General features: G+C 36.8%; 1 protein-coding gene across 1 annotated transcript in view; it reads left to right on the top strand.

Annotated features, from left to right (window-relative positions):
- Positions 1-19,505, top strand: part of EFCAB3 (EF-hand calcium binding domain 3) — a 483,726-nt gene that overhangs the window by 429,641 nt on the left and 34,580 nt on the right. Inside the window, exons 104-114 of the mRNA XM_079134930.1 lie at positions 1,198-1,251; positions 2,178-2,282; positions 4,052-4,105; positions 4,538-4,642; positions 6,792-6,845; positions 7,556-7,660; positions 8,384-8,437; positions 9,104-9,208; positions 11,152-11,205; positions 12,451-12,555; positions 18,511-18,564. Of these exons, the coding sequence (XP_078991056.1) occupies positions 1,198-1,251; positions 2,178-2,282; positions 4,052-4,105; positions 4,538-4,642; positions 6,792-6,845; positions 7,556-7,660; positions 8,384-8,437; positions 9,104-9,208; positions 11,152-11,205; positions 12,451-12,555; positions 18,511-18,564 (849 nt within the window). The remainder of the gene's footprint in view (positions 1-1,197; positions 1,252-2,177; positions 2,283-4,051; positions 4,106-4,537; positions 4,643-6,791; positions 6,846-7,555; positions 7,661-8,383; positions 8,438-9,103; positions 9,209-11,151; positions 11,206-12,450; positions 12,556-18,510; positions 18,565-19,505) is intronic.

Raw genomic sequence — 19,505 nt, 5'->3', positions numbered from 1 at the left:
CCAGGTTTAGTCCCTGAGTGTATTCACACCTCCTGGTTCAATTTCCCAACATTCTTCAGCTAGTCGTGACTCAAAGAAAAGCGAGTTGGTCTCTCTTGTTTTCCTGACTTGAATCCCCTGGGTACATTCTTCTTGGTGCCTGTTTAGCTCAAGTTCTTCATGGTACACCCTAGGCCACAGGCTAGGCACTTGCCGGGGAAGTATGGCAATGTTTGCTACAGTCTCCTGGGCTCCTACAGCAGCAAGCTGAAGTGTAGCTTCCTGAAGATGGTTTTTCCCTCAACTCTCCACTTGCCAGTTGAGAAATACAGAATATTTTCCAAATACCAGTTCACTGTGCAGCCTCCGGATCAGCTAATTTCAGGCTGCTTTTCTGATCTACAGGGTTTTCCATGCCAAATCTGACCATTGTGTTTCTCTCTGTGTTATCCCTCCCCTCTGTGGTGAATCCCTGTTGCTGCCACTGCCACTCCCAGATGGAAAAAATGTACTCTTTTTTTGTTCTTTGCTTAATGCACCCAGATTTCTGAGTCTCTGAAACACTCTGTCCAATATTGAGTTTTGACAAAATTCCTCTTTCACTTGCCTTACTGAGAAGCAGCACTCCCGCTGCTTGTATCCTGAGCCATGGAACACCTGCTTTATCAAGGACGTTCTCGGGTGAAACTGACATCATTTTATCAGCATTTACAGTTACATACAATGACTGCCAGTGCAGCTGGCTGCCGCTGCCTTGATTCATACGACAATGCCAGCAGTTTTACCCACCTTTGCTTTTGCACCATCAGTGCAAATGCCAACACTTTGAAAAAGGCAGAGGATATTGAGTGACTCCAGAGGTCCCTGGACCACACTTGAGAACCACTGCTCTGACGTGCCTCAGCCTTCCACACAGTGCAAAAGGTCTGAACAGAGGAGGACTGACCTGTGGAACAGAGCTGACTCCAACAGACGAAACCCACGCACCATAACACTCCATAGACGTTTAACAGCTAGTAACTGAGAGAAGAAAAAAGTTATGAATGGATATTTTCTTAGAGCTTAAATCTTCTTTTCTACATGTTCCTGTGGATTAAGAATAATAATAAAAATTCTAGAGTAGAGCATAAAAATTTCTGTAATTCTATATACCATATTTTAAGAATTTTATACCTCACTATCTTCATCTCTGAATCCCAATTCTGAATTTTCTTACAGAAGATGAAAAGATTGAGTTAGATGTGTTGATGGATGCAGCAAACCATTTTATGGGTGAGCATTTATATAAAATGTGATAAAAATGAGATCTAAATCTTTGTAAAGAATTGCCTTTTTAAAGCAGTAACTTACTCCCTCCAGCAATCACTGATATAAATTCGTTCTGCTCTTTTGTCTATTCATTGGTAATTATCTTACAACAATTTAGATTATTAGAAATTTAGGATAAATTTTGGATACTCTCAAAGAGAAGTATTAATGTCTTCAATATTTGGGCCAATAGTGTTTGTTTCATTGGTGTTTAAAGAACCAAAATGTGGGTGAACACAGTAAATTTCAATGTGAAGTTTTTACATCAGGACATATGGCTACTATGAATAGTTAGGCCCATAATTCAAGCCATGAAGTAATAACAGAGATGTTACTTTAAGGTAGAATTAAGTAAATTCTTTTTTTAAAACCATCATTTTATTTATTTTATTTTTATGTGGTGCTGAGGATCAAACCCAGTGCCTCGTATGCGCTCTATCCCTGAGCCACAATCCAGCCCCTGAATTATGTAACTTCTTTATACCATCTGTCTTAGTTCATTCATGCTACTATAACAAAATGCCACATACTATATACTGTAGACAGAACAGAAGTATAATCTTATTTGAATTAAAAGAATTCTTTCATGGGGGCTAGAGTTGTGGTTCAGTGGCAGAGCGCTTGCCTGGCAGGTACAAGGCCCTGGATTCAATCCTCAGCGCCATATAAAAATAATTAAAATAAAAGATCCATTGACAATTTTAAAAAAATCCTTTCATATGCTGAATTTCAAAATAACTCTATGTAAATAAGTTGGCTCATGTATTATACTTCATTCCGAAGTTAAAAATAATGCTGTATTTCATTGTATTATTCATAATTTGGAATAACTAAATACCTTAATATGAATCCTAAATACCTTCTCTGAAACAATTCCCTTCTCTTCAAAGGAGAAAAAGTTCAAGCCAGTGACCTGAAAGATGTGCTGGGAAACATGGGAATTGAGGTCACTGAAAAAGAACAGATGAAACTGTTAAAAACTCTGCCCATCTGTAGTGAGTATTTAGCATACCATCATGGTATTCAGGGAAATGTGTTGTGGGCTTCTGGGTGAGAACTCTGAGAAATACCCTAAGGGGAAAAATATATAGTACTGGTATTAGAAACACTGTTCTTGTTGCTTTTATTTTAATTTACAAGTAAAAAACTTCTCTCTTTTGCATTCAGCCAGTGACCCCTGCTAAATATTTTCATAGTGACACAGGTAAATATCCCTATTATACAACACACATCCTCAGTCTCTCCCTTGAGGGCCCTTCTATCTCCCCACAATCCAACAACTTAAAAAAAAAAAGGTAAACACGTGAGATCAGGGGCCTCCAGGATCATGTGCTTGTACCATCATTATCTGTTCTGATTGGTCAGTGGCACAACCCATCAGGCCCTCAAAAGTTTGTTCTCCTGGACATTTGCCTAGACTCACTCATAAACCCTAGACCAGCCTGTGCTCACCTGTCCCTCCTGCTTGATCCCAGGGACCTCCTGTTTCAGTCAGCTATTTTGCTGCTGTGACTAAATGACATAACTAGTACAATGGTACAGGAGGAAATGTTGATTTGAGGGCTCACAGTTTCAGAGGTCTTAGTCCATAGAAGGCCAGCTCCATTCCTTGGGGCTCAAGGTGAAGCTGAACATCATGGCAGGAGAGGGTGGTGGAGGGAAGCAGCTTACATCATGATGATCAGAAAGCAGAGAGACTCCACTCTACAGATACAAATGTATTTACATATATTTGGGATATATGTATAATCCCATCATGGGATTAATCCCAGTTAATCCCATCAGGGATTAATTCGCTGATTAGGTTAAGACTCTCAAAACCTAGTCATTTCTCCTCTGAACCTTCTTACATTGTCTCACATGCGAGCTTCTGGGGGACACTCACATCCAAACCATAACACCTCCATATAGACATCCTTCCCTGGCCTTACAGTTCAGGTCTCCATTTGTTCCCCAGGTTAAGAGCAAGCCTGCACATTGCCAGGGGGCTAGTGCCCCTAAAGGTAGAAGCAGCCAACTGGACAGCAAATGTTCAATATCTATCTGAATTCCTCTCAGATAACTTAATACTTTGTTGTATCTGGCATTTCCCCCAGTTTGATCTTTTCAGGGGCCAGTTGTGAGAATTGCCTCTTTCTTAGTACTTTGGTTCTGAGAAAGCAGGAAGGAGATGCAAATGGACTGTAATGGAGACTATTGGAGAGACAGATGCCAGGCACTGAGGGTTTCTTCAACACCCCAGACATTCCCACCACAAGATGGAGACCTCTGGGGAAAGATAGGACCCACGAGGATGGACCCCCTAGTCTCTGTTTCAATTAAATTTCACCTCCACTTATGGGGTTTGTTTAGAGATCAAAATATTTAACTTTTATTTAAATATTATTTTATTACTATTCAAATTGATAACTTTTTAAATCATCTCTTCATAGGGCCTACCTTTTGGGCTAAACATAAAAGCATACCTTATGGGTCCATAGCATAAGCAGGGAAAAGAGGGAGAGACAGAGGGTCAAAGTGCAACAAAAGAAGAGAACAAGAAGAAAGCAGGAGAGAAAAACACCCATGTGTGCCTGTTTGCAATGCACATCAGCTACGGCCATGTGTTTCAACTAGGGGACAGACTGACCATATTGAAAGCAGTCCTTATCCTCTATGATTGAGAGCAAAATAGAATGATATTTTATAGATGATCATATAAAATATCTTACAAAATTGTAGAGCCTCTTATCCTCCTTTGACTTGAATTTAACTAATCTTACAGCAGATGGCACAGTGTATATGAAAAGATTACTGGATGGTTTGAAGCCTCTCAAAGGTAAGAATCACGAGAACAGCAGCTAAATTGTGCCTTGCATTTGTTTCTTTAAATTTCTCACTTACTAGAATCGTGCCATTCCACTGTCTACTACTTTCCTAATTCTGAAAGTATGTGTCTTAACCAACCACTCTTCTTTGGGTATAACTATATTTGAGAAAATCATTGTTAGTGACTTTTAAGTTTTGCTTCCATATAGGTTGGTTATCCTTATTACAAATCATCACATTTGTCTAATTCTTCCTTTATCACATCCACAATCATTTCAATTCAAAATTATAGCTCCGTGCTGAGGGAGCTTCTTCTCTTCTCCACTCTGACACTGACATTCTAGGTTCATCTAAGTAGCCAATATTTTACTCTCCACTTAGGGAGAGGATTCTCTCAAAGCTAGCATCTTCTTGAAATCACTTGTATTTCTTATATCCTAAGGAAAAAGAGTCCATGTCAGTAAACTGGGAACCATTATAGAGAACATGGAGCTCGAGCTTGGGGAACAGGAACACAAGGACCTACTAACCCACCTGTCAATTGGTGGTAAGTGTTTCAGACACCGTTGTACTTGGGAGGAATCTTAGGGCTTCCATGTGTGGCCTTCTGAAAATAAACCTATTTTCTAATCTCTTTGAAAACTAATGAAATATTTCAAACATACATAAAAGCAATAACAAACATCAGATGCCCAATAGCCAGAGTTAACAAATGTTATCATTTGCTTCATCCATTTTCTCTCATTTTTCCCTTCCTTCCTTCTTTCCCATGTATAGCTTTTTAAATAAGATAATAATAAGAAGAAGATAATAATAATAATAAGATGACTCAATAAAATCAATTTAGATAGATAAAAATGTCAAAGAGTCAAAACTAGCATAATGCATAAGAAGAAACTATTAAGGAATCAGCCCCAACCAAAGATTTCCTTATTAGAGGGTACTTGGATTCTAACCCAGAGCCAATGGGGTTAAAAACCTGATGAAACAAAACGAGTTTCCATCAGAGACACAGAGCACATCTTTCAGTAGAGCAAGCACATGCCAATTCAGAAATAATAGTTCTTCTCTTCCTATCATAACAAAAAATCATAATAAGTGACTAATTCAGGGTTTCTCCTATCAACTAATGATTGGCAGGTGTAGCTAAGGTAGGCCACTACTACCTACTGACACTTCCATGCTACCCTTGCCTATAGTTGCCCTAAGATAGAAAACACTTTCGGCCTAGCTTGTAGTTTAAAACTTCACTCTCAGGGCTGGGGTTGTATCTCAGTGGCATTGGGTTCAATCCTCAGCATCACATAAAAATAAATAAATAAAACTATTGTGTCTATCTACAACTAAAAATCTTTTTTAAAAAAACTTCACTTTCCCTGGGCTTAACAAGAATGTAATTATCCATAATTTTGTCCGGCTTCTCTTCCTATCATAAAAAGAAATCATAATAAGTTACTTTTTAATTTTGATATTATATCTACATATTATCTAGGGAGCCCTCAAATGCTTCCTACCGGAAGAGGTATTGTTGCCAAAGGTGTTTTTTAGAGCCCTTGATTTTTTTTTTTTTAATGACTATTTTTTCCTTTTTTCTCTTCCCTTTTTTTTTCAGTACTATATTGAACCTAGAGATACTCTACCACTGAGCTATATCCCAAGCCCTTCTTTTGTTACATATTTTTAGATAGTCTTGCTAAATTATTGAGGCTGGCTTTGAACTTGAGATCCTCCTGCCTCAGCCTCCCAAATCACTGGGATTACAAGTGTGCACTACCATGCTTGACTTAAATGACAGAATTTTTTTCTTCCTAATCCCATAGCCTATTTCTGTACCACTTGCATTATTTCATTTGTTTAGTACTAACTAGGTAAACTAGTGCAAAACATTGAACTAAAGTGGAAATTTCTATCTAGTTGTATAAAGAAAATTAAGGCATCATCCCAAGCCTCAAATAGCTTACCATCTTGAGGGTTAGAGATAGGCAACATAAACAAAATTTAGAGAGTGAGACTGCATGCTGTTTAAGTTTAAGGGTTATCTGCTTATGTAAATAAATGACTTTTAGATTTCAAATTCAATCATGTCTATTGAAATATGTTCTCCTTATGGGTCTAAAAGAGGAAGAGGTCTATTAAAAGGAACTACTGTAAAACTCCTCTGTCTCAAAATGGTATTAGTTAAATGAATGTTTACTTTAAACTTATATCTTGAGCAGGGCACAATGGTGTATGCCTGTAATCCCAGTGGTTTAGGAGGCTGAGGAGGGAGGATCATTTTTAGAAGGTCAGCCTCAGCAATTAAGCAAGACCTTAAGCAATTTAGTAACGCCTTGTCTCAAAAAGGGGAAGGAGGATTGAGGATATAGCTCAGTAGGCAGAGTGCTTATCTTGCATGCACGAGGTCCTGAGTTCAATCCCTACCACCATTTAAGAAGAAAAAAAAAAAAAAAAAGGAAGGACTGGGGATATAACTCAGTGGTAAAGCACCCCTGGGTTCAATCCCCAGTACCAAAATAAATAAATTAAATTTACACTTGATCTTTTTCTTTCCTGTTTCTTATTTATTTTGAACTAAAAGAGTTACTAGAGAAAATTGTGAAAAACAGCTGAACTGTAACCCTTTACATTATAAATTACTTTTTTTATGTCACTTTTCTAAGATTTGATCTCTGTGTCTGAATTATCTTTTCTTACAGAGAATGAAAGTGTTGACTTGAATGTGCTGATGGATGAAGCAAAAACTTTTTCAGGTAAGTGAGAAGTTAGGGTGGAAAGGGCATTCATCATTAACTAAGACCTGAATGCTTTATAGGAAAGAACAGGATTTATATACATTTTTTTAAGTTGTAGATGGATATAATACCTTTATTTTTAAAATTTATTTTTTTATGTGGTGCTGAGGATTGAACCCAGTGCCTCACATGAGCCACAGCCCCAGCCCCAGGACAGAATTTTTTAAAACAGTTATTTTCTCTTCAGACTATTTCTGATATGCTAAATTGACTCCTCTACAAATTTAACAGTGAAATGTTTGTTTCATAATCCTATTTGATTTTGGATTTTTTCCTATACAAAGCTATATTACGTAGAATTGTGAACAAAAATGTTTTTCCACATCACCACTGTTTAAACAAACAAAATATAACTCAGCACTGTTCAATATCAAGCTGAAACTTTGGTAGTATAGTTACTACAAGAAGACCCCATAATTCAGGTGATATGATGGTATTCAACTTGTATCTGGAATTATATGGGCTTTTCTTTCTCTTAACTTGAAAGTAGAAATATTCTTTCTAACTTAACTACACAATCACATGTCCTTTGAATCTACTTAGTTTAACAAGTCTCATTGTAATTTGCTCCTCTAAGGAGAATGTCACATAGGCAATCATTTTCATAATTTGAAATCATTAGACTATCGTAAAAATTCTTCATGTTAACAATTCCTATCTTTCTAAAGGAGAGAAAGTTGATATCAGTGATCTGGGCAAAGTGCTGAGGAAAATGGGGCTAATACTCACCAATGAGGAGCAAAAGAAGCTGCTGGAAACTCTGCCCACTAACAGTGAGTATTTAACACACTCTTTGAAGTTAGGCTTTAGGGGCTTGGATGGAAACAGTTCTGAAACTATGCATGTGTTTGTCCAGTAAAACCCATTTAGAAAACACAACTGTCACACGAGAAGAAATCTTATTTCCTGTTTTTGTCACTTATATTTTACTGATTGATTGATTGGTACTGGGGATTGAACCCAGAGACATTCTACACTGAGCTACATTCCCAGTCCTTTTTTTATTTTTTATTTTGAGACGGAATCTTGCTAAATCGCCAAGGCTAGCATGGAATTTAAGATTCTCCTGAATTGCTGGGATTACAGGCATGCACTACTCTGCCCGCAGGTGATTTATATTTAATACTGAAAACTGGCAACTTCTTTCACTTGTCTCCATCATCAAATACAAATTTTTCTGTAGCCCTGGGGGCATTGCTTAATCTAAGTCATTTACAAGAAAAGGAAAACCAGGGAAGTTCGAGAAGGAAGGAAAAAGCAAGAAACAGGAAATTAAGACTCTTTAATTCGACCAATGAGTATGTTAATAATAGCAAAAACTTACTTATCTTTGGTTTAATTCTTACATGAGGTAAAAATAGAATGAATGTTCAAACAAATCAGAATGTTCTTTGGGTTTTTCCCCCTAAAGTTATGGATTTTGTGTTGTCTTTGTGCAGTCTTTGTTAGTCTTCCCGTCACTTAACCTATATTCTGAATAGTGTCTTATCTTACAGGTGATGGAAAGACATACAAGAATAGATTGCTAAAAGGTGTGAAGGCCCTTAGGGGTGAGTGAGAAACACATGCTTAGAAATTTCTTTGAGATATCCAACTTTGCTTTCTGCACTGTGGTCCATTGTTATGACACATAACTTATGAGTTCTCTTTGAGTGCAAAGAATTTGTGGAATATAAGTAAAGTATCACATCATTGTAGAAAAATTTTAACACTGTTTTACTTGTATTGACTGTTATTTCAACCAAGAGAAATTAGACTCGCCTACTCCTAGCTAATGACCACTTATAAAAATTAAACCCAGGTCAGTATTAAAGGGGAATATCCTATTTCTACTTCACATACTCATTCTGTGCAAACAATTATTCCTTTAATTTGAAAATATATTTTAAAATACTTGAAAATGATAACTCTAACCACTTGAAAATGATATAAAGAAGTGAAAGTTCCCCTAACCACTACCAATCTCATCTCTTCCATGAAGGCAAATACTGTTAACGATTCAGTGGTATCTTTCTCAATTTTTTCCTTACTAGTAACAGCTGTATCTAAATCTATGTGTGTGCGTGCGGGTACACACACACGCACACACACGCAGTTTCTTTATGCTCATATGCTTTACCCCTCTGTTTGGGGTTTTTGATGCATGACAATGATTAGTATTTTTCATTCTTAAGCAACAATACTCATGTTCTTATTCCATTCTATTTTTTCCTAAGGGCCACGAGTCAAAATCAAAAAAGTGGAATCTCTTTTGGAAAACATGGGAATTAAAGTCAAAGAAGAAGAACTTCGGGAACTAATGACTGAACTATCAACTGATGGTGAGTACTACAGACATCAGTGTGCTCTTCACAGAAACATTCGCTCTCCTATTACAACAGCTGAAGGGAAACTTTTTAGTATCGAAAGGAAATAAATGCAAATAGGAACACTTAATCCTAATTCATGAAGAAACACCATCTTTAAAAATACTTTTGAAAATGGAGGTTCAGGATTCTATTTGCAGAACTCAGCCATGGTCTGGAAATGCCACACACTTGAGGAGCTGAAAGAAAGAATTGAAGGGAATTTTTTTTAATAGTAAAAGGATAATAAACATTTTTTTTTGGAGGGTGGATACTGGGGATTGAACTCGGGGACACTCAATCACTGAGCCATATTCCCAGTCCTATTTCATATTTTATTTAGAGACAGGGTCTCACTGAGTTACTTAGCACCTTGCTTTTGCCGAGTCTGGTTTTGAACTTGTGATCCTCCTGCCTCAGGCTCCCAAGCCGCTGGGATTACAGGCATGCATCACTGCACCCAGCAAACATTTTATTTTTTGAAAATTCCAGGTGCTGTCCCAATGTCAGTAAACTGTTCCATTTCCTGTACCAGTCGCAGGCAAGCCGATATTCAGTTACAAATTAAAACAAATGAAGCATGCAAAATCCTTCAAATATCAAAAAACACTAACTAGGGCTGGAGTTGTGGCTCAGTGGTAAAATGCTTGCCTGGCATGTGTGAGGCCCTGGGTTTGATCCTCAGCACCCATATAAATAAATAAAATAAAAGCTCCTTTGACAACTAAAAAATATTTTTAAAAAAACCACTAAATTATCTCTGGCACATCATACTTTTTAAGGGAGAAGTACTTTCTATAATCACTACTACAGACTGTTTGCCAGTTAATATTTTGTTAACCACTACACATTCCATAGGTATTCCAGTTAAGTGAAGTTAATATCCAAAAGAACATGATATCAAAAATAGAAAAAAATTCCCTTTTCTTCAGTAATTTCAAGAGGTCTCAACAACCAACACCTCACTACTTGAAGGGAAATTTAAGAGAAAAATTAAGAAAGTCAAAAGTCAAATGATAAACCAGGAGAGAAAGGTTTCAAGACAAAGACCTAATGTCCCTAAAGTGGAAAAAGGTTTTGCATATTGGTAAGAAACAGAATAGAAATTAGGCAAATATGCGAATAGGTGATTATAGAAAGAAAATGTAATGCCCAATAACATATGAAAAGATGTTCAATCTCACCAATAATCACGAAAATACAAAGTAAAACACAATTCAGAACTATTTTTACTCCTTGGACTAGCAAAAAGTAATAACTGGCAATATCTAGTTCTTATGAGAGTATCTAGTTTAAGTAAGAGTTGCCATTATATATCCTTTATAAAAGTCGTTTTGTATTTTTTGTTTATATTTTGTTTTCTGTCTTCCTTGCTAGATTGTATATTCCCTGAGAACAAATTCAATTTGCTTACTTTGTACCTTCAAGGTCAAACAAAATGCAAAAATCGCATGGAAGCACATAGAGGTGCTCCATAAATATTTGTTGATTAACTGATGAAATAAAAATTTGTAGGGTCAGACTTATTTATCCTGTCTCCCTACATTTAATCAATCACTTCTTTTAGACAATTCTGGTCTTTAGAGCAAATAAAAAAGGAAGATACAATAATGATTTATAAGAAGATGATGATGTAACTCAGTGATAGAGCATTTGCCTAGCAAGTGTGAGGCCCTGAGTTCAACCCCTAATACTGCAACATGATGACGTGATGGTGATTTGTTACAGACTAAAAGATTTGTTTCTAAGATAACACTGTAATCTCTGAGGATAGATCCATAAAATTCTGAGGAAATTTAGAAAAAAATCAATGAATTCTTCTGATCTTTGTAGTTTCAGAACTTAATACAGTTTAAATATTGTGAATCCCAATAACATTGATTTATCTGAGTCTTAAGGATATTCCCCTTGCTTCACAGACAACGGAACAGTTGATCTGAATGATCTGATGGATGTGGTCAGTTATATCAAGGGTAAGTTACAAGCTATGATGGAAAAAAAAACTTACAAATAGCATCTTAATACTTTGCAATTAATGGTAGAGAAAAATATTTCCTATATTTTGCATATAACATATGTTCCATGGTTGCTGCTGAACTTAAGAAAACAGTTACAAATCTATATTTATATATTGATTTCCATAATATTCTCTGAAATTTTCCCAAAAGACTTAAATGTCAAGAACCACAGAACTATTTGTACCCCTTTCCCCACTAACTCCTAGAAATTCATCCTATGGAAAAAAATTTTATTGAGTAAAAGAAAAAAACTCTGCCTAAAGACTCTCATTCTCATATTAGTAAAAAAATGTAAAAGGTTAGAAATATCTAACCATATGGAAATTACTACATAAGCCATGGTATTCAGTTTAATAGGATAGAATGTGTGGAAATGCCAACAGTGGAGATTATGTGGCAACCTGGAAACATGTTTATAAAGGGACAATTTTAGATTGGAAAAGCAAAATATAAAATTGTACTTATATAGATTTTCACATTAGAAAAGTGCAATCTTATTGTCAAAGACTAGAATGGGATATGAAAAACTAAAAAAAATTTTATGATAGGGTAAGAGAATTATATTTTCTCCTTTTACATTTCCATTTTCTTTACTGTTATTACATTACTTGTACAATGCATGAGAAAATAATGCACTCTGATTTTATTGAGATTAATAAAATTCCTGGAATACATAATGACCAGAGAATCAAACTGTTGGCAAATATATTCTAAAATAAATAAAACTTAAATTTTGAAAACTGATACGTATTTCTGGGTGCAGTGGCACACACCTGTAGTCCCAGATGCTCAGGGGGCTGAGGCAAGGGAATCACAAGTTTAAGACCAGCCTGGCAACACAGGCAACATAAGCAACATGGGACACACAGGGAGAACTTGTCTCAAAAAAATCATAAATAGAATTGATGTGTAGAAAAAAGTTTAATATTTAAGCAGAATAAGGGGAAGGGAGAAAGTAAAACTAAATTCCTATATGTAGCTTAACTTTGAATGGATTTTGCAATTCCTATCCCCAGTGTACTTTTCTTTTTCATAGCCAACTTCTGATCCTCTAAACCAGAATTAAAAACACAGGGCCTTTTTCTGACTCTCCTATTAATTTTGGGTGCATATGGGTGATGGTATATATAAGCACAGTTAGTGTTTTTTATCTTAATAATTCCATAATATTTCCACAACTCATTTCTCGCCTTTTTTAAGGAGAGGTGATTGATATTGAGAACTTAGACAATCTTTTAGCAAGCGAGGGGATTGAGCTCACCAAAGAAGAAATGAAGGATCTGATGCCTCTTTTGACATTTAATGGTGAGATATGTGTGTGTGTGTGTGTGTGTGTGTGTGTGTGTGTGTGTGTGTAACTAATTATGTTGTCTTCCTAAAAGTGCATTTTTGGTATCTTGTACAGAAGATCCTCAAAATGATCCTTACTTTTACATCACCTAGTGCAGTGGTTCTCAAATTTGAATGTGAATATAAATCATCTCAGCAGCTTGTTAAAATGTAGATTTTGATTCAGATCCACTGTAGAACCTGAGGTTCTGCCTTTCTAATAAGCTCCCAGCTGATGCCAGTGATGGCACTCCATGGACCACATTGTGCATATCAAGGACCTAAAAGGTGAAGAAAAGAGATGATATATTAAGATTATGCCTGGACTTTCATTTCCTAAAATCACAAGTACAACCAATATGCTAATTTTTCTCTGAGGGCATGATTCCAGTCCAAAAAAGAAGGGAAAGTAATAAAGTAATTCACATTAGAAATTAAAAATGATCTGGGCATGTTGGCACACACCTGTAATCCCAGAGACCTGGGAGGCTGAGACAAGAGGATCACAAATACTAGGCCAGGGGCTAGGCATGTGGTTCTGTGGTTAAGCACCTCTGGGTTAAATTCCTGGTTCAAAAAAAAAAAGAAACAAAAAATGGGTATTAGAGAGGGACATACAGGAGGAAGAGGAGTTTGGGGTTGGTTGATTTTGCTTATTTGTTTATCAATATTTTTAATATTGCTTATGGAGTCTAGTTACATGACTTACCCACTGGCATTGTATTATATAACTACTTTTTTACTTTTACCACTTTTTTCTTGTTCCAATACAAAAAGAAAAATTTATCGAAGACATTGGAGGGCAGTATTACAGTAATGTTGCCAGATTGTTTCTATGGAGTTCCACCCTTGCATTTAAGACTATATACTGGACTGGGGGTATAGCTCAGTGGTACAGCACTTGCCCTAGCATGTGCAAGGCTCTGGGTTTGACCCCCCAGCAGCACTGGCTCAAAAAAAAAAACCACTATATTATAGTCCCCATGTATTCCTCATCTTTCTCCTCTACTACTTCTATGTTATGCTCCAAACTACCTGAACTATCCATGGTCCTTTTAAAATACCTCGTTCCTTCCTACTTTTTTATTCCTCAATGTAATTTCCTCTGTCTAAAATGCTCTCCGTTCCCTCCATCTCCATCTCTGCAACAGTCCAGTCATAAGATCCTATTTTACATCAAGCACAATGGTGCATGCCTGTAATCCATGCACTCAGGAGGCTGAAACAGGAGAATCACAAGTTTAAGACCAGCCTCAAGAACATAGTAAAACCCTGTCTCAAAATAAAATATAAAAATAACTGGGGATGTGGCTCAGTGATAAGTAAGACACCCCTAGTTTCAATCCCCAGTATAAATAAATAAATAAGTGAATAAATAAATAAATAAAGTCCCCTGGTCAGAAATCAACTCTCCCTTCTCCAAACTACTTCCCCTCCTATGGTACTGGGAATTGAACTCAGGGTCTCATGCATGGTAGGTAGGCTACCACTGAGCTTACACCCACCTCCCTTCTCTGAACTCTTACAGGGTTTTATCAGTACTTCTCATTAGAAGCTCAGATTATTCTGATTTATGCTTCGATTTTTTTTTAATATGCTTCTGGCTAATTGAGAACAGGAAAACCAATCTTTGATACTTCTGGATTATCTATTCTTCTTAAAAAATTCCTCCTGTTTCCTTTTTCAGTTAATAGACATGTACTCAACTGTTCAAGCCAAGATCTTAAAGCATTATCTTTGCTTTCTCCTCTCTCAGATTCTCACATTCATTCATCAAGTTCTGTTAATTCATTCTCGTAAACAGTTCTGTTTGTCCACCATTTTTCTTGCCTGCTTCCTGTATCCTAATACTGACCAATATTATCTCTTACCTAAGTGACCGTAGTAGCCTTTTGGCTAATCTCCCTGTTCCCAGTATGTTTTCATGCTTCTTTCCAATCCATTCTGCACCTAGGGTGATTTTGTTTTTGCTATTGTTTTGGTTTTGGTTTTGATTTTGGAATTAAAAATTGAACCCAGGGGTGCTTTATCACTGAGTTACATCCCCAGCCCTTTTTGAGTCAGAATCTCCCTAATTTGGCAAGGCTGTCTTTGAACTTTCAAACCCCCTGCCTCAGTCTCCCAGGTTGCTGCAAGTGTACACAGCCATGCTCAGCCCCAGGGTATTTTCTAAAACCTAAATATGATCATGCCACTCTCATAGTTTAAAACCTTTCAAAGATGTTCCATTTTCTTGAAGGTCTTTCGTGATAACACCACTATGCCTCTCCAGCCTCCTTACCATTCCTCTGTGTATGTTCAGCTTCAACCACACAGACCAAGTTGAAAGTTCTGCAAATACCTCATCCCCTTCATAGAAAACCAACTCCCACCCCCAAAGAAGGTAACTAAACCCTCCAGTTTGCTAAGAAAACATCATCCCTTGAAGGGGGTAAACTGGGAATCAATCTTATATTTAGTAGATACTGAATCCTCTCTTGGGTAGGTTAGGGGAACACGTACATATTCAGTAATGGTTTGGTTTCTCTACTTTGATGCAATCTTCAGTCTCTGCTTTGCATCCTTTCTCCATGTTGCTGTCATTTGTGTTCTTGCTCAACTGGATGCTGCCTAATCCCAACATTTCCTAACTCAAGCCTGGGTGGGTAACCCATTTTACTAAAACTGTATAAAATTGAATGACTGATGTCTTATCTGTACAGATTCTACAACCATTCATGACCTAGGGGAATTTTTATTCATTTTCTATTCCTCAAGTTCCAGCCTAAGCCTCACCTTTTATTGCTGAGAAGGAACAAAGTAAAAGATGTTGAGAGTTCTGGAAAAAAATGAGGGAGAAAGAGGTGAATGCTGTTAGTATCAAAACAAAAGTGTCCAATATTTTGAAGAACTTGAAAAATAAGTCTACTTGTCCTACAGTGTGCCCAGAACTGTCTCTCCCCAGATAGCCTGCTTTCCTCCCACAGTGTCTAGCATCAAATTTACTCATTTCCACACATTTTTAAAAAAATTTACTTCCTTGATACTCGCCATTCTAATTGGGGTGAGATGAAATCTGAGGGGAGTCTTGATTTGCATTTCTCTTACTACTAGAGATGTTGAACATATTTTCATATATCTGTTCAGTGCTTATAGATCTTCTGTGAAGTGTCTGTTCATTTCCTTAGCCCATTTATTGATTGTGTTATTTGTATTCTTGGTGTAAAGTTTTGAAGAGTTCTTTATATATTCTGGAGATTAGTGCTCTATCTGAAGTATGTGTGGCAAAGATTTTCTCCTACTCTGTGGGCTCTCTTTTCACATTGTTGATTGTTTCCTTTGCTGAGAAAAAACTTTTTAGTTTGAATCTATTCCAATTATTGATTCCTGCTTTTATTTCTTGTGCATTGGGAGTCATATTAAGGAAGTCCTAAGCCAACATGATGAAGATTTGGATCTATTCTTTCTTCTATTAGGTGCAGGGTCTTTGGTCTAATTCCAAGGTCTTTGATCCATTTTGAGGTGAGTTTTTGCAGGGTGAGAGATAGGGGTTTAGTTTCATTTTCATGCATATGGATTTCTAGTTTTCCCAACACTGTTTGTTGAAGAGACTATCTTTTCTCCATTGTACATTTTTGGCACCTTTGTCTAGTATGAGATAACTGTATTCATGTGGGTTTGTCTCTGTGTCCTCTATTCTGTACCATTGGTCTACCTGTCTATGTTGGTGCCAGTACCATGCTGTTTTTGTTACTATTGTTCTGTAGTATAGTTGAAGGTCTGGTATTGTGATACCACCTGCTTTGCTCTTCCTGCTAAGAATTGCTTTAGCTATTCTGGGTCTCTCATTCTTCCAAATGAATTTCATGATTGCTTTCTCTATTTCTATAAGAAATGTCATTGGGATTTTAATTGGAATTGCATTGAATCTGTATAGCACTTTAGGTAGTATGGCCATTTTGACAATATTAATTCTACCTATCCAAGAACATGGGAGATCTTTCCATCTTCTAAGGTTTTCTTTAATTTCTTTCTTTAGTGCTCTGTAGTTCTCATTGTAGAGGTCTTTCACCTCTTTTGTTAGATTGATTTCCAAATATTTTATTTTGAAGCTATGGTGAATGGGGTAGTTTTCCTAATTTCTCTTTCAGAGGATTCATCACATATTATCAAGAATATAAGCAACAATAGGTGTTGGCAAGGATGTGGGGAAAAAGGTACACCCATACATTGCTGGTGGGGTTGCAAGTTGGTGCAACCATTCTGGAAAGCAGTTTGGAGATTCCTCAGAAAACTTGGAATGGAACCACCACCATTTGACCCAGCTATTCCACTCCTTGGCCTACACCCAAAGGACTTAAAATCAGCATACTACATGATACAGCCACAACAATGTTCATAGTAGCTCAATTCACAATGGCTAGATTGTGGAACCAACCTAGATGCCCTTCAATAGATGAATGGATAAAGAAACTGTGGTATATATATACAATGGCATATTACTCAGCCATAAAGAAGAATAAAATTATGGCATTTCCAATTTAATGGATGGAGTTGGATAATATCATGCTAAGTTAAATAAGCCAATCCCAAAAAAACCAAAGGCCAAATGATTTCTCTGACAAGTGAATGATGATATATAACACGGGGGTGGGTGGGAGGCAAAATGGAGGAAGGATGGATAGTATAGAGGAAAATGAGGGGTGCAGAAGGGGTGAGGGAAAGAAAGGTAATAGAATGAGGCAAACATCATTACCCTATGTACATGTATGATTACACAAATGGTGTGATTCTACTTAGTGTACAACCAGAGAAATGAAAGTTGTACCCCATTTGTGTACAATGAATCAAAGTAAAAAAAAAAAAAAAAAAAAAAAAAAACTAAGAGAACACACATAAAAAATTATTTTCTTATCAGAATTCACTTTTTTGACAAATTTAAAACATGTTTTTTAAAATACAATTTATAAAATGCTCAATCTGCCAACTCAGGAGTCCATGGGTTGGGATAGGGTGGGGTGAGGTGGGGGTGGGCAGATACCCTCTATATCAGCAGAGCAAGACTGCAGGGGTACGGCCCTCCCTCCCTTTCCCTTCTGTTCAGACACCCAAGGGGCCTATGTGTACTCCTGGGACCCTAGAGGTTTTTCGAGTCTCTGCTTACCAGAGAGACTGGGTGCAACCCTACCAGCCCATCCATGAGCACCCCAAGATAGGACAGAGCAGGGGATAGCTGGGCAAGGCAGGGCTGGGCAGGGCAGATGGGTTCTGGAAGGGGCTAATGGAAGCAGATAGGTGTTGCCTCCTGCATGCAAGTGGGGAGCACCCTGACTAGGTGGACTAAGGGCTCATCACCAGGCTGGGGCCCCCAGTTTCTTTCATTATAGACACATTAGAGTATAGTCAAAGCATACTGCTTCATGGGAAGCAGTTAGCTATAAGAGCTATGTGTCCTGGTTCTTGGGGTCTGGAGGAGCTGGGGGAAGGGACAGTACTGTGAAGACAGAACAAGGCGCAGTAGCTTCAGGTTCCTGTGCCTTATCACCTCCTAAGAATTCTTGAGAGTACCACCCAGGGTCCTTTTATGTCCTCAAAATAGAAATTTTAAAAAAGGTCCAATCCTCAGCACCGCAGGGAAAAAAAAAAAAAAAAGGGTTGAGGCTGAGCTGGAAAACGTAGCTCAGTGGTAGAGAACTTGTCTAGCATGCATGAGGCCCTGGGTTCAATCCCCATCCCTAATTTTTTTTTTTAAGACTAGAATTGTTTGTCTCCCTGAAAAATTTATTCTCTTATTTATCACACTCACCTGAAAGAAAAATGAATCCAAATTCCAAAGCAAACTCATGGAATAAGTTTCAGCCCACTGCTATTTTTTTATAACTTCACAATTTTTATCAACTTTTATGAGTTTTTATGTGACTCCCTCTGTATCTGATTCAAAATGTTTTACAGGAAATGGGAAGGTTACCATGAATTCCATAATGGAGGGCCTGAAGAAGTTTAGACGTGAGTGAAAATTCATGACACAACATAACATTGATAAACTGATGCCATGTTTGATTTATTTGTGTTCTTAATTATAAAAGTAAATATAGAAATTTTTCTATATCAGAGAATGAAGGAATTAAAAAGGAATTTTTTTAAATTAAGCACAAATGTGAATATTGAATTAGAATGAAACAAGAAATCAACAAATTGCACATTGGAAGGAGCTGCAAGTATCACAAATGTCACAGTCCAGGAAAATAACACATAAAAAGAAAATTTTTAATAATTCTTAATTCTATCCTCTAATGATAATACATAATTTTATCACCATAAACTTTTCCCTATACATGCACAACTTTGTGCATTTACATTCTGTGCTTGTACAGAAAAGAAGGAATGGAAGTTTTGAACATTATACTGTGAAATTGGTCAGTAGAGGCAAAGTAAAACTTGTCTAGCCCTCTTCCCACAAACACAGAACCTCAACCTGTGCTTTATTCTTAATTTTTATTTGCTCCCTATACCAGCATTTCTAACAAATACGACCCAAAAAAAATGTGTGTCTCCAAAAGTCATTGTGTTTCAAAAAAGGATTTAAGCCTGATTTAAGAAACTTTACGTGCATATGCACAAAATGAACTTTAATAAGAAAAAACAAATTTCAATTCTACACTTACATTTTTAGTTCAAAAAAAATATTCAGAAAGATACATAAGTCAGGCACAGTAGCACAAAACTGTAATCCCAGACACTTGGACTAGACATAAGTATAATGATATTTTCACACTTAAATAACTTTTCCCCCAATTTCTAATTCACCATTTGTATTTTCTAAGGAAAAAAGTGTGGATTTCAGATACCTAAGCATGATAACAGAAATAACCCTCATATATTACATATGAACAACCTCAAGACCTGCTAATATTTCTGTCATTTGATACTGAACATTCAGAACTCCA

The sequence above is a fragment of the Sciurus vulgaris genome, assembly GCF_902686455.1.
Source record: "Sciurus vulgaris genome assembly, chromosome: 3".
Lineage (NCBI taxonomy): Eukaryota > Metazoa > Chordata > Mammalia > Rodentia > Sciuridae > Sciurus > Sciurus vulgaris.
This window is presented reverse-complemented; position numbering and strand designations above follow the sequence as displayed.